The sequence below is a fragment of the Chiloscyllium plagiosum genome, chromosome 10 (genome assembly GCF_004010195.1).
Source record: "Chiloscyllium plagiosum isolate BGI_BamShark_2017 chromosome 10, ASM401019v2, whole genome shotgun sequence".
NCBI lineage: Eukaryota > Metazoa > Chordata > Chondrichthyes > Orectolobiformes > Hemiscylliidae > Chiloscyllium > Chiloscyllium plagiosum.
The window spans coordinates 50,514,253-50,530,859 of record NC_057719.1 but is presented as its reverse complement, the minus strand read 5'-3'; the positions used below and the strand labels follow the sequence as shown (position 1 = coordinate 50,530,859).

The window sequence follows — 16,607 nt, the reverse complement described above, 5'->3', positions numbered from 1 at the left end:
AATTGACATTTCATCAGGCCTTTCAAAGATTAATAGGAGGTTAAAGCTACTGGTAGCAGGAAAGTTCTGGAATCCTGAGAAGCTACTTCACTGGGAGAGATCTCCACAGCTTATCCTGCTGTAAGATTTTGGAGAGGGGTGGAAGGGGGGGGGGGGGGGGGGGGGAGTTGTTGCTTTAGCTGCCACACCTAGGTGTGTACTAAAGATAAAGTATTTCAGTTCTTCAGTTTAGAGGTTATTGCTGAGCAAACTTCAGCACACAGACCCCATCAAAACCAAACTTACCAATTATTTAAAGATATAAATCTTTGTTAAGAAAAACTTTGCTTGTCCACTTTACAGGAAGTCATCTGACATTATGTAAACAGTCAGCGACTTACAATACATTTTTATTCATTTGTCAGTTCCGACAAGTTACATGATAATCTTTCTTCAACACAGAAAATCTTCCAAACTTTGCCATCTCTTTCAGCTTCCTTTACATCTCCCTTTATTAAAATTGCAACCTTCAATAGTAATGTAAAGGAATATTCCATAATCAAGCCACACGCTTCATAGTTTCCACAGAAATACAGAGATAAGAATTTAAATTAATCAGTTGTAAAGATTTCATAAAACTTGCGATAAATATGGTAATCAATTTACTAATATTAAATTATCTAGCAACAACAGCATTGATTGGAGTTTTTACATTAGCTTATCACAAGCAGTGCTAAGGTCTCCAAGTTGTATATATTTTGACAGTAAAATTCAGCTGGGTGCATACTAGAAATCCTTAACTGTTTCAGAATTTGTTACGAGAGCTAGCAGTAAAAGACTTCAACTGCCACTTAGGTAAACAACAAAATAGCAAGAGAATTTTCTTTTAAAAAGATACAGTAGATTATTATGGTACAGAATGTAATTGAGAAATCAGACTAATGAGTCATTTTCAAAATGAAACCAGTTAAATACTTGAGAAAGAAAAATGTACAGCTAAAGAGAGCTAACTGATCTCTCTTTCAAGGGCTGACATAGGCTCAGAGCGCTGAATAGTCTTTCTCTAGGCTCCTAAAATACTCACTGATGAAAATAAATTTTGTTAAACTTTACTGCTTTCAAAACAAAATCAACAAAACAGCAGAAGGTATTTATTCCCCATAACATATAGATAATGCAAAGCACAGATATGGATTAAAAATAAAACATATGAGTTCCCAAACTTTTGAAAAATACACAGTTTGTCCTGGATATTTCATTATGATTCAAAGTTAAAAGCTCCCCCTCTCTCTTTTACAGCTTCATAGGTTTCCCAAAAATATTCAAAGATTTCACCTTGCTCATGGTTTCTGCTCAGCACTTCCTTGATAACAACCCTGAACTGAACTGAATCTGTTCCAGCTTAATCAATTGTACCTTCAACATTAGAAATGAGATCCTCACATTGTCTAAGTGGAGGGCTGAAGTGATATTTCGTATGACAAATTAACTGTTATTATGCAACTTAAAATAGAAAAAATACATTGCTTTATATAAACATTGCTGTATATATAACCTCAATTATCCAAACATCAATTATCCAAATTTCCAATTATCCGAATAAGATCTCAAGGTCCCGTTAAAAACGCTATCCATTATCCCAAACTCTCAGTTATCCGAACAAAATACTCCCTACCTGTCTTGTTCGGTAACTGAAATTGTTCTATACTGCAATGCAGTCAGTCCCAAGCATCATCATTCTGCCCCTCTGACAATGCCAAAGCTAACCAAAGGTATAATCACTTTACATATCGAGAAGTATCAAATGGCATTGGGTGGTATCAAATGAAATGTACTTTTGTAACTTACTCAGCAGGAACTATTACTATTTTCTTTGCCATACCTGGTCTATCTGCAGAAATCACTGCATCCACTTTGGCCTTCTGAATGGCAGACTTCGTCCTCTTTTGCTGAACTTGAACATCCTTCGACATTGGCACAGGAGCAAACTGACGAGGAGCAGGAGTCTGCAGAGAACCTCCCATGTCAAATCCGTTTGTAAAAGGACGACTTCGACAAGCTGAAATTAAATTCAGTACTTGAGGACAAAATATTCAGTTTTGACTTAAATTGTTTTACAGGCATTCATGTTCAAATTTAACAAATTTCCTCTGTATTGGAAGTTCCACTTTCTTATAGGGTTGTTTATTTCTTGATATGAGATAGAAATATATTCATGATTGAATTAATAAAGACATTTTGTAACTGGAGACATACAGTACCAAGTTGCAATTGCTTGCTCCATGGTTAGCTTCAATGCACCTAGGACAAGAAAGGAAAATCTCAAGATTTCTGTGCCTGATCGCTGATGGAAAATAAACATTGACAAATGTTCAGTGAAGATAGAAATGAGTTATCCTATCTTAGGTATCAAGTATTATGTTCATTCTTAGTATTAATGCCCAAACATCAAGAATCCTGCTTGAGGAAGTTGCCAAAGGGAGTGTCAAGAGATTTGCATTTCTGCATTTGTCAACACTTTCAGAAAAGCAAAGGTGAAACTAAGAAAAGAAATAGAAAGTAAATCATGGCAAAAATCAGAAGAGAAATATCGAAAGAAAAACTATGGGAACTATATTTTAGTCATACTTTTTCACATCCATTTATAATAGAGGGTATCACTCAGTTCTCTAACCTATGCATGTTTAAGATTGTAACAAGAGCAATGTGGGATCTGGGATATTTCATTTTTAAACAATCCATCTTTCTTCTCAAGAGTTCAGACTGGAGGCCTGTGACCAGTGGAGTGCCACAAGGTTCAGTGCTGGGTCCACTACTTTTCATCATTCATATAAATGATTTGGACGTGAGCATAAGAGGAATAGTTAATAAGTTTACAGATGACACCAAAATTGGAGGTGTCGTGGACAGCAAACAAGATTACCTCAGAATACAACGGGATCTTGATCAGATGGGCCAAGGGTTGAGGAGTGGCAGATGGAGTTTAATTTAGATACATGTGAGGTGCTGCATTTTGGGAAAGCAAATCTTAGCAGGACTTATACACTTAATGGTAAGGTCCTAAGGAGTTTTGCTGAACAAAGAGACCTTGGAGTGCAGGTTCATAGCTCCTTGAAAGTGGAGTCACAGGTAGGTATGACAGTGAAGAAGGTATGCTTTCCTTTATTGGTCAGAGTATTGAGTACAGGAGTTGGGAGGTCATGTTGCGGCTGTACAGGACATTAGTTAGGCCACTGTTGGAAGAATGCGTACAATTCTGGTCTCCTTCCTATCAGAAGGATATTGTGAAACTTGAAAGCGTTCAGAGAAGATTTACAAGGATGTTGCCAGAGTTGGAGGATTTGAGCTATAGGGAAAGGTTAAATAGGCTAGGGTTGATTTCCCTGATGTATTGGAGGCTGAGGGGTGACCATTTCGAGGTTTATAAAATCATGAGGGGCATGGATAGGGTAAATACACAAGGTCTTTTCCCTGGGGTGAGAGAATCTAGAACTAGAGAGCATAGGTTTAGGGTGAGAGGGGAAAGGTATAAAAGAGACCTATGGGGCAACTTTTTCACACAGAGGGTGGTGCATGTATGAAATGCGCTGCCAGAGGATGTGGTGGAGGCTGGTACAATTACAACATTTAAAAGGCATCTTGATGGGTATGAATAGAAAGGATTTGGAGGGATATGGGCCGGGTGCTGGCAGATGGGACGAGATTAGGTTGGGATATCTGGTCGGCATGGACGATTTGGACCAAAGGGTCTGTTTCCATGCTGTACATCTCTGTGACTCGAAGTGGGTAATACTCAAAATCATGTATCTCAGTAAAACTAAAGTGGATTATTCAATTACGATCCACTACCAGTACCTCTGAACAAGGATAAAATATCTATTTGGGGCATCACACACACAGGTTTATATATAAATCATTACTTAATTTGGGCATTATTTTCTCCTTTACCTCTAGAGCAATTAGATGATCTGTTATAAATAATTTTAAGTAAAATTCAATCTGTGATTAATCTCAATACAATTCTTGAGGCGCAGTAATGGTAGTGACTTAACTTAAGTGTTTAAACTGATAGCTTTATCAGTAATCATATATAAATTTATAACAACTGGAAAAATAAGAGAGAAGAGAAAGGAGATTATTTTATAAAAATAAATAATATAATTAATTATGATCTCAAACACACTGCCTAAATGGACAGCAGAAACTGATTCAATTGTAAATATGAAAAGTGAATTGGATGCAGAATCATGAAAAAGAACAGGAGTGGGAGAGATTAAATATCTTCTCAGAAAAGAAACAGAGGTCTGATAAGAGTGAATTATTATGTTTACAGCTGTAGGACTTTATGAACTATGGTCCATACACTGGCTCTTGGATGAAACCATCTATATATAATTCTCATCTCTTTGAAAGTGGTCACCAGACTGATTGCTCAGGCTTTTAGAAGCAGAGAAACTTAGTAAAATAGAAACAGGTGTAGGCTATTTGGCCCTTAGAATCTGCTCTTCCATTCATTTTGATTATCTACCATTCAAATCAATAGCCTGTTCCTGCTATTCCCCACTATCCCTTTAACCCAGGTACTATTTTGAGCCAAATTGTTTTAGATGCAGAAGACATGCAGAAACACTGAATAATTTATCCAATGAAACACAGGCTTGTCTGTACACTTTGAAACACAGAACAATAAAGACTCCAATCACTTCTCTTTAAACAAGCTTTAAACAGAGGTTTACTTCACATCGGCAGAAACTAACCGAGATTCCCTTGGTTACATAAAACCAGTGAAGAGCTGAGACTGGAGCTGGACTGGAATTCTCCAATATGAATTTTCTGACTGGAATGCCCCTCTAACAGAATTCTATCCAATCTCCTTGCCCATTCTTGAAGTCACAAGCAATGCTCAGGCCAGTTTTGTTGATTTGTCCAAAAGTGACTTAGAGCCACACTTACCAGGCATCATGAATTCAGAAAAAGTACCAGATCACACATGCAATTCACTAATTCAAATCAAACCCAGCACAAAGGAAGGTTGCTACATTTACTGGAGGTCAATCAGCTCAGCTCATAATATCACTGCAGGAGTTCTGCAGGGTCGTATCCTAAACCCAACTATCTTCAGTTGCTTCAATGCCTTCCCTCTCTCATAAGATCAGAACTGGGAATGTTTGTTGATGATTGCACGATTTTCAGCACCATTCACAACTCCTCAAATATTGTGGCAGCTCATGCCCATGCTTGGGCTGACAAATATTGAGAAATATTTGTGCCAAACAAAAAACAGGTAATAACAAGATTCCTTCCAAAAAGAGAGAATCTAAGCATCGCCACTTGACATTCAATCACATTGCTTCACTGAATGTCTTACTAGCAACATTCTGGGGTTACCATTAACCAGAAACTGAAACAGCCTAACCTAGTCACATAAATACTATCGCTACCAAAGCAAATCCAAGTTAAGAACCCTGCAACAAATAACTCATCTCCTATTTCTCAAAATCTATCCAGCATCTACAAGGCTCAAGTCTTAGACAGAATATTCTCCACTTGCCTGGATCAGTGCAGCTCCAAAAGCACTCAGGAAGCTTGACATTACTCAACACAAATCGGCCTACATTTTTTGGCACCACAGCCACACAAAAAAAAAGAAATTCACTTCCTTCACCACCAAAATTCAGTAGCAGCAGTGTACGATGTGTGCCATCTAAATGCACATTTTGTAGAAATTCAAAGGCTCTGTCGACAGCCAAACTCACGACCAATACCATCTAACAGGACAAGGGCAGCAGATTCATGGGAACACTATCATCTGCAAGTTCCCTCCAAGTCACTGACATGGAGGTATGTCGCCATTCTTTTATTGTCACTGAGGCAAAAATCCTGTATTCATCCTTTACAGCATTGGGAGTCGATCTAAAATCAAACGGACTGCAGCAGTTCAAGGAGGCAGCTCATCAACACCTTCTCAAGGGCAACTAGGAATAGTCAATAATTGCTCACTCAGCACTCACATCACATGAACGAATAAAAAAAGATATAATTAAGCTATATATAATACAACAAGAATTAACAGCATGCATCTTAAAACAGATACTGGCCTATAATTTTTTTATCTAATTGGGTTCATGGTTTGTTAGATGAACTGTGCTCATGTCACAATTAAATCTGAAATTCAAACGATTTTCAAAGTGAATATTGGATTATTTCGAGTTTAGAATAAACTAATAATATTATTAAATATTGTGATCAGGGCCACTGTTACAAAGTGAAATTCAGTTTATATTTCACAGTTTGAGATCTTTGCTTGTGCTTTGGATTCATATTTTTAATTCTGCGCCTTGCTTGCCAAAAACACAAATCATTGATTATGATAATGCGTGTGACCAACATGATCATTTTAATGCTTCAAATTATTTAGAACTACCAGAGAATCACAGAATTGTTAAAATGCAAAAGGCCCTTGTTTGGCCCATTGCACCTGTACTGGCTCTCTGAATGACCATTATGACTTGGTGCCAGTCTCCTGCCTTTTCCCTGTACCCTTGCACATTGTTATTTGAATAGAGACAATCAAATGCCTTTCTGAATGCCTTGATTGAATCTGCTCCATCACAGTTCTCGACATTGCATTCCAGATCCTAACTATCCGATGAATGAGAAGGTTTCTTCTTATATTGCACTTGCTTCTTTTGCAAATCTGTGCCCTCTTGTTCTTGATCTTTTTGAGTGTTATCAGTTTCTCTCCATTTACACTATCCATGATTTTGAAAACTTCTGTCAAATCTCTTCTTAGACATCTCCTAAGAAAAACAGCTTCTCCGATCTTCATAACTAATTTTGTCATCAATCGAACGACCCTTATAAATTGTTCGACACGCTCTCCAATGTATTCACATCCTTCCTGAAGTATTGTGGCCAGAACTATGCACAATAGTCCAGGGAAGGTCTTGTACAAAGGGAGCCTAATTTCCTTGCATTTGTACGCTATGTTATTATAATTAAAGCCTTGGATACTACATACAACTAGTTAGATTTGTGTTTTTAAAAAGCGTGAATTTCACAAACATTATTTATTTTATGGTTATTGCTTTCAATAAATAATTGTTCCAGCACAAAAATCTTTCCCATTACTTTCAGTCCATTTAATTGAAATGAGTCTACTTTGCACCAAGAGGGGAAATGACCAACGTATAGATTTGTATAAGGAGTAATTAAATCTGATCCAGAACTACTCTGCTATCAGGAAGCATATTTCCTGCCAAAATTGGGTCTTCTCCTTCATAACTGATACGCTATTTTGCCTGGCAAAAAAAGGACATAAATGTTCCATCTCATGTGCATCTCTGAATCAGTTTGACTTGAATATGCTAAACAGCCAGGGTGGTGAAAAGTAAATTCATTATGCTGCAGTGAAGGCAGTGATTTTTAAAGCATTATTAAAGCATGCCATAATTCTGAATAAAAACATTGAAGTAATTTCTAAGAATTTTTCAAAACACTGGTGACTTCATCAAATCAATGCATTTACAGGGTGCCATGGTGGCTCAGTGATTGGTACAGCTGCTTCACAGCACCAAGGACCAGGACTGGTTTCCACCCTTGGGTAGCTGTGTGGAGGTTGCACATTCTCCTCATGGGTGCTCTGGTCCCCCCACCCCCCCACAGTCCATGGATGCAGGTTATGTGGTTTGCCTGTATTAAATTGCCCATATCGTCCAGGGATGTGCAGGTTAGGTGGATTAGCCACGGGAAATGCAGGGTTACAGGGATATAGTAAGTGGATACATCTGGTTGGGATGCTGTGTGGAGGGTTGGTATGGACTTGATAGGTTGAATGTCCTGCTTCCACACTGCAGGGGTTTCTATGATTTCTATGACATTCGCAATCCTAATGATCAAAACCACAGAGATTGAAACTGCACAAATTATTGTGCATGTGAATATGATAATGCTGAAAACTTGTTTTTACTGCTGTAGAACCCAGAGTCTGCTTCACAATATTAAACAAGAGACCTTTAGTAGTAGAAATAGTACAATATTCGAAGATGAACCCATAATTTTGCTTCCAATTTACACATTGAAAGATTGGATCAATGCAAGTGTTCAAGAAAGGTCTCAAATTTTTAGTTGGTTTTTAAACTCCAAATAACACAGTATGCCATATCAAATATTAGATTTTTAAACAAAACCCAAATTGCAAAAACACAATTGTAACATCAGATTTAATGTTAATAAAATGATCTCAACTCCTGTAACTCTGTTTTCACATATTATTATGCCATAATAAGCAGAGTTAAATTTTAATGACACTGAAGATCCGTTGTTTTCCTATAGTATTATAACAGACAAAGGAAATATTTCTCCATTTCACACAAAACTGTTCGTGCTTCTCACCCAGTAGTGCTGCAGAGGAGTCAGACGGCACATCTCCATGAGAAACGTAATGGATACTGTTGCTTGGCAACTGTTGGAGGCCTTGATTCAAATACTGAGTACAATGTGCTGCTGAACTCTGTGTCATATTGTCAGAATGTGTTGGAGCCGCATCAACAGAATGGATGTTGCTCATTGTGAATGCTGAAGTCAATATTCTCGACTAAATGACAAAAGTAAAAAGAACCTGTTATGGTCACTGTACAATAATACTTAATCACATGGCATAATTATAATTATATTAAGAAATGCAAGTAAGTGTGAAGGAGTGTTCAGGCAATTCTATATACATAAAATGTCAGCTTAAGGCACCTTAGAACATTAATTCTGGCGAGGTCAATGCAGTTTTGAATAATGAAGCAATTAATATAATTTCTCAGGTGAACAATTTACTGACCTGGATTTCCAAAAGGAGGAATGAAACCACTGATCTATTCAGCAAACATTCAACACACACTAAAGTTTGCTAAACTTGCACTCTTTCTTGCACAATAATATCTGAACAGATTTCTGGTGGCATGACTCAAGACAGTCAAGCCACATTCATGTTATCATGCAACAGCACCACTTAATTATGCTTGAATGACCACACGACATAGTACATAAAGGCATGGACTGAGGGGCCAATGCCCGAGTTTTCCCAGACCAACAAGGCTAACTACTGAGCTGCTCCTGCAGCCCAGCTTTCGAAGTCATGGGGGAGGGAGAGGAAGAAATGAAGCAGAGGCCATTCAAATGGGACAGGTAACAAACTGTCAATAACCTTGCACTTCTGTAAATATATGCACATTTACCCCCTGAAATTATCTGTTCCAGTGCCATTTTTTTGCTAGTGGACCCGGTTAAACTACACCCATATGAGAGATGAGAGAGAGAGTGTCTTCAAACATGCCAAGGTTGAAATACATTCTAACAGCCAAACATTTCTAATCTCTCACAAGCAACTGACTCCTACTCCACGGATAGACTCCAACATTACAGATCAGCTTTCAGGCCTGCAGCCAGGCATCGAACCTTAATGTGGACAACATTAAGGCTAAATATAGTATGCTGGTATTGTGCTTGGGCCTGGCTTGCACACATCATGTCACACTTACACTCACTCACTGAGTGACAGCATGAAATCAATGATGATCCCGCACCTCTCTGTGAAGAAAGGCTCACTCTCTGCATTCAAGGGTATTCACGACCATTTCAGGCTTGGAGATGCATTTGGGCTTTTCACGTCAGCTCTCTGATAGCACACTGGTTTGTAGATAAAAATGGCACAAGGTGCTGCCTCTTGTAGATTCAATGCTGCTATACATACACGCACAGAGTTACTAATGACAAAAGGGTCAAAAGGAGATCTCCCAGAATTACTATGATGCAGAAGAGGCCATTTTACTCATATGATGACACCAGCTTTCTGAACAAGCACTATGATTCCGTGCCAATTTTCATCAGCAACAGCACTTCCTCATCCTAGAGTTCTCCTATGTTTTACAGTATTCTGAGTGTACCTAGGACTAAACCAAGATCTGCCACAGCACTCAGGATTTCACTTTGACTCTCCCTAGTGTTCTCATTATTCTTGGGAGTTTCTCCAGCATTTTGCAGGACAAACCCTCAAAACCATTTTATGCTTGTGGACTCCCCAGTTCAAGAACATGCACGATGGGCGGCATGGTGGCAGAGTGGGCAGCACTGCTGCCTCACAGCGCCAGAGACCCAGGTTCACTTCCCACCTCAGGCGACTGACTGTGTGGAGTTTGCACATTCTCCCCGTGTCTGCCGTGGGTTTCCTCCGGGTGCTCCGATTTCCTCCCACAGTCCAAAAATGTGCAGGTTAGGTGAATTGGCCATGCTAAATTGCCCGTAGTGTTAGGTAAGGGGTAAATGTAGGGGAATGGGTCTAGGTGGATGCACTTGGTGGGTCGGTGTGGACTTGTTGGGCCGAAATGCCTGTTTCCACACTGTAAGTAATCTAATCTAATACCTCAGTGTATTTTTGCTTCATGACTCCAAATCAGAAACAGTTAATTTCTCATAGCCCTCTGGTATAGCTTCTAATTGCTTTACAGATTTTTCTGCCTACCTCAAAGCTGCTCCCAAGCTGATTGCCTGTTTCTGTGAAAAATCAACAAGATCAAAACGCAACACTAAAAGTACATTTGAATTTCCAAACACAATGTTACATTCCTAAAGTATAAATAATAGTTCTGAGGAAAGGTCACTTGGTCCCAAACGATAACTCTGATCTCCCTCCACAGATGCTGCCAGACTTGCTGAGCTTTTCCAGCAACTTCTGCTTTTGCTAAGACATAGTTGTTAGACGAAAGGGATCAAAGGTCATGGGGAGAAAACAGGAATAGAATGACTGAGTTGGATGATCAGCCATGGTCGTGTTGAATGATGGAGCAGGTTCAAAGGACCAAGTGGTCTATTCCTGTTTCTACGTTCTATGTTTCTCTGCATAATATTCGGAAAGATAAAAATCGATGAATTAATTACACAAATACAGGTTGATGGGTATGATTTTATAGTTCTTACACAGACACTGTAATGAGAAGATCTTGAATTAGAATTTTTAAAATCTACACAGATGGAGCTAAAAAATAAAACAAAGATAAAGACAATGGTAGTAGTAGTCTATAGGCCCCTCAACAGTAGCTATACAGTTGGAGAGCAAAGAATTTAGATTGAAAACAGCTACGCTAAGTTTAAACAAGGCTAATTACAAAGTAATGAGAGTAAGCTAGCTGAAGTGGACTGGGGAAGAGGTTTAGCAGCAAAGACTATTGAGGAGCTATGGCTGACATTTAACAAAATAGTGACTGGCTCACAACAAAGGCATGCTCCAATAAGGAAGGAGGATTTCTAGCAAAGGTATAAGCCACCCACAGCTAACCAGGAAAGTTACAGATAACATCAGATTGAAAGAAAACATGCAATATGGTAAAGACTAATGCAAGCCAGGATTGGGAAAGTTTTAAAAACAAACAAAGAAAAAGCAACAAGATTAACATTGAGGGTAAACTCGCAAGTAATAACAAGACATATAGCACAAGTTTCTTTAAGATACATGGAAAGCAAGAGAAAAGCCAATGTGAACATCAGTCCCTTAGAGAAAAAAGTTGTGAAAATAATAATGGAGAACCAGGAAATGGCAGAGAAGTTAAATAAATATGTTGTATCAGTCTTCACTGTAGACGCTAACACCATTCCAAAATTGCAGAGAAGAGGAAATAAATACTGTGACTACCATGAGAGAAACATTACATGAGAAAGTAATGAGGCTAAAGACCAATAAGTCCCCTGGACTTAATGGGATGTATCCTAAGATATTAAAAGCAGCAGCTAAAGAGATAGTGGATACACTGGTTATGACAGGAATCCTTAAGATTCTGGAAACAGTTGCACTTTGGCATGAAGGGTAGAAAAGTTGAATATTAGTGAAATGGAAAAGACTGCAGAAAGCTACAGAACAGAAGAATTTGAGTCCTTACTCATGGATCACAAAGAGCCAGCACCCCAGGTTAGCAGATAATAAGGAAGGCAATGGAATGATGGTCTTTATTTCAAGAGAATGGAATAAAAGAGTCAGGACGTTTTTCTAAAAATATAGGTAAGACCAAGGGCCATAAGAAATGGAAACTGGAATAGCCCCTCAAGCCTGCTCTGCCATTCAATAGAATCATGATTGATGTGACATTCCTCACATCCACTTCACTACCTTTGCCCCATAACCCTCAATTCCCCAGCTGATCAAGAATACATCTCAGCCTTAAATATACACAGGAACTCTATAGCCCATTCCAAAGCCTTACAGCACTCAGAGAAGAATTCCACCTCATCTCAATCTTAAATTGACACCTTTTTATTCTGAGACTATGCCATCGTGATTGTACTAGTCAGACTAGGGCTGAAATACTATGAACAGTTTTAGTTCAAAGCAAAGATATACATGCATCAGTCAGTCCAGAGAAGGCTGGTCCAAGATATGGAGGGATTTTATGAGGAGAGGTTGAGTAGATTGGGCCCGTACTTGCTGGAGTACAGAAGAATGAAGCAGCTTGATTGAAATGTACAAGATTCTTCTGGGATTTCACTGGATAGATGTCGGTATGTCATTCCCCCTTATGGGAGAGTTTCTGACGAGAGGCAATATCTCAAATTAAGGGGTTGTATACTTAAGGCAACGATGAAGAGCAATTTCTACTCTGAGTGTATAGAATCTGTGGAATTCTTTACCACAGAGGCTGTCAATGCTGTATCGTTAGGTATATTCAAGGCTAAGATAGACAGATTTTTAATTATTAAGGCAATCTAGGGTTACAGGGTAAAGGTATGAAAGTCAAGTTGAGAATTTGATCTCACTGAACGGCAGAGCAAACTCTGTGGAGGTTTGAGCTCAGGTTGAGGTTTAGGGTGTAGGTTTGCTCGCTGAGCTGTAGGTTTGATATCCAGACGTTTCATTACCTGGCTAGGTAACATCATCAGTGGCGATCTCCAAGTGAAGCGAAGCTGTTGTCTCCTGCTTTCTATTTATACTTTCTCCTGGATGGGGTTCCTGGGGTTTGTGGTGATGTCATTTCCTGTTCGTTTTCTGAGGGGTTGATAGATGGCATCTAGATCTATGCGTTTGTTTATGACGTTGTGGTTGGAGTGCCAGGCCTCTAGGAATTCTCTGACATGTCTTTGCTTAGCCTGTCCCAGGATAGATGTGTTGTCCCAGTCGAAATGGTGGATTTTTTCATCTGTATGTAGAGCTACGAGGGAGAGAGGGTCGTGTCTTTTTGTGGCTAGCTGGTGTTCGTGTATCCTGGTGGCTAACTTTCTTCCTGCTTATATTGGAGACATTTTGGCAGTACCTTGTTTCTTAAACATTCACGCAGGAAGTACAGTTGTTCGCGGGTGGAACTCTCTCGGATGGCATTCCTTTCCCATCTTCGGGCAAGTTGTAGCGTGTTGCGCCCATAGGTTTTTGCAAGGTTTGTAGCTAACTTCGGAAAACAGAGGAGAACCACCTATACAACGTATTCAAGAAGAACGGATACTCAAATAACACAGTGCGCAGATTCCTCAAGAACAAACCACGACAAGCAGACCAAACACGGCCAGAAACCCTAACCACCTTACCACACATCAAAGAAGTTTCAGAAGTGACAGCCAGACTAGCAAGACCCCTCTGAATCCTAGTAGCACACAAACCCACCAACACTCTCAAACAAAAGCTAACAAACTTAAAGACCCAGTACAACCATGGACAAAACCAACGTCATCTACAAAATTCCATGCAAGGACTGCCACAAACACTGTTGGACAAACAGGAAGAAAGTTAGCCACCAGGATACACAAACACCAGCTAGCCACAAAAAGACACGACCCTCTTTCCCTCGTAGCCCTACACACTGAGGAAAAAAACCACCTTTTCGACTGGGACAACACATCTATCCTGGCTAAGCAAAGACATGTCAGAGAATTCCTAGAGGCCTGGCACTCCAACCACAACTCCATAAACAAACACATAGATCTAGATGCCATCTATCAACCCCTCAGAAAATGAACAGGAAATGACATCACCACAAACCCCAGGAACCCCATCCAGGACAAACATATAAATAGAAAGCAGGAGACAACAGCTTTGCTTCACTTGGAGGTCGCCACTGATGATGTTACCTAGCCAGGTAATGAAACGTCTGGATATCAAACCTACAGCTCAGCAAGCAAACCCATACCCTAAACTCTGTGGGCTGAATGGCCTACAGCTGCTCCTACATCTTATGGCCTTTCTCGCCTTGGGTTAATACATTCCATGCAGGTTCCTGCCTACAACACTTGGATGCCTTTCCAAACCATGTGAAAGCACCAAAATAACGGCAGTTATGTCAGGAGTTGGAATAGTGCTCAAAATGACGATTTTACCTCCCAGTGGCCCATCCTGATGGTGTTCAAGCTGTTAAATCAGATTACAGGAGAATACAGCATGCAATCCTCAAACCTATTCCATTACTCGCTTCACAGATGTGAGCACAAAAATTAAACTGACATCCAGTAGGGCACTGAGGGAATGCTGCAGTTTTTAGATGAGATCTTAAAGCAAGGCTCCTTTTAACAAGTTTGTATTAAAGATCCTATGGCACCATTCAGAACAGCAGGGGTTTTGCTCTGCAAAGTCCTGGATAGTACTTATCACTCAACCAATATTAATTAGAAAACCAAATAACCTGGTTATTATTGCACTGCTATTGCCTTGTCTTGCATAAATAGACTGCTGTATTTTCTACCACAATGGCTATACACTTTATACACGTAGGATGCAAAGAAACTTGGGAAATTTCACTCACAGAAAGTGCTCTCTGAAAGCAAGCTTCTGCCTTATTCAAGTCCAGTGTCTTTCCGGTGAATATGTACTGTACTTACTGCTTCGGGTTTAAACAAAATATACAACATGGTACCAATCAAGCAGGCTTTGTCCTGGACGGTGTCAAGCTTCTTGAGTGTTGTTGGAGCTATACCAATCCAGGCAGGTGGGGAGTATTTCAGCACAATATTGACTTGTGCTTGAAAGACTCTGGGGAGTTAGATGGGAGCTATTCACTGTGGTATTCCTAACCACTGAGTTGCTGTTGTCGACCTGGTATTTATATGAGTTTCTGGTCGATGATAACCCCAAGTATGTTGACAGTGAGGATTCAGCAATGGTAAACACTACTGAATGTGTTTGTGATTTTTGAGAAGATTTGTGGATCAGGTTGTAAGTTTGCTCACTGCGATGGAAGGTTTCTTTTCAAATGTTTTGTCACCATACTAGGTAACATCATCATTGAGCCTCCAGTTAAGCGCTGGTGTTCTTTCCCGCTTACTATTTGTCTGTCTTGGTCTGTTAAAGTGCGGTTCTTTTTTTCAGAGGTTGGTAAATGGGGTCCAAATTGATGTGTTCATTGATGGAAAGCCAGACCTCTAGGAATTCCTGTGCGTGTCTCTGGTTAGCCTGTCCTAGGATGGATGTGTTGTCCTGCTTAGTCTGTATGCATGGATACTAGTGATAGTGGACATTGGACTGACAGGCAGAAAACGAGCCACCAAAAGACATGACTAACTATCACTGGTATTCTTACATACAGACGAGGAAGGAACCACTTTGACGGAGACAACACATCCATCCAAGGACAGGAAAACAGAAACACGCACGGGAATTCCTAGAGGAATGGCATTCAAACAAAAACTCCATCGATAAACATCGGTTTGAACCCCATTTACCAACCTCTGAGACAAAGAACCGGAAATGATATCACCCACTTTAACAGACTTTTCCATAGTCTGGGGAAAAGGACATGGCAGGTATAGAATGTAGGGAAATAGATGGTGACATCTTGAAAAAATGTACATATTACAGAGGAGGAAGTGCTAGATGTTTTTAACACATAAAAGTGATTAAATCCCCAAGACCTAATCAGGTGTACGCTGGACCTTTGTGGGAAGCTAGGGAAGTGATTGCTGGGACTTTTACTGAGATATTTGTATCATCTATAGTCACAGGTGAGGTGCCGGAAAACTGGAGGTTGAATAACGTAGTGCTACTGTTTAAGAAGGGTGGTAAGGACAAGCCAGAGAAGTATAGACCATTGAGCCTGACCTCGGTGGTGGGCAAGTTGTTGGAGGGAATCCTGAGGGACAGGATGTACATGCATTTGGAAAGGCAAGGACTGATTACGGATAGTCAACATGGCTTTGTGCGTGGAAAATAATGTCTCACAAACTTGATTCAGTTTTTTGAAGAAGTAACAAACAGGATTGATGAGGGCAGAGAGGTAGATGTGACCTATATGGACTTCAGTAGGACGTTCGACAAGGTTCCCCATAGGAGAGTGGTTAGCAAGGTTAGATCTCAAGAATACAGGGAGAACCCACCATTTGGATACAGAACTGGCTCAAAAGGTAGAAGACAGAGGGTGGTGAAAGAGGGGTTTTTTTCCAGACTGGAGGCCTGTGACCAGTGGAGTGCCGCAAAGATCGGTGCTGGGTCACTACTTTTCATCATTCATATAAATGATTTGGATGTGAGCATAAGAGGTGTAGTTATTAAGTTTGCTGATGACACCAAAATTGGAAGTGTAGTGGACAGTAAAGAAGGTAACCTCAGATTACAACGGGGATCTTGATCAGATGGGCCACTGGGCTGAGAAATGGCAGATGAAGTTTAATTGAGA

The 16,607-nt window shown here is 39.8% G+C and overlaps 1 protein-coding gene across 9 annotated transcripts in view; it reads right to left on the bottom strand.

Moving 5' to 3' along the window:
- Nucleotides 1-16,607, bottom strand: part of kiaa0586 (KIAA0586 ortholog) — a 515,789-nt gene that overhangs the window by 445,027 nt on the left and 54,155 nt on the right. For all 9 annotated transcript variants that reach the window (XR_006312780.1, XM_043697759.1, XM_043697766.1 and 6 more), the window contains exons 7-8: nt 8,374-8,575; nt 1,862-2,038 (exon numbers count right to left, since the gene is read on the bottom strand). Coding sequence is in view for 8 of the 9 variants with exons in the window: in XM_043697759.1 (XP_043553694.1) it covers nt 1,862-2,038; nt 8,374-8,575 (379 nt within the window). In the remaining variant the exon portion in view is untranslated. The remainder of the gene's footprint in view (nt 1-1,861; nt 2,039-8,373; nt 8,576-16,607) is intronic.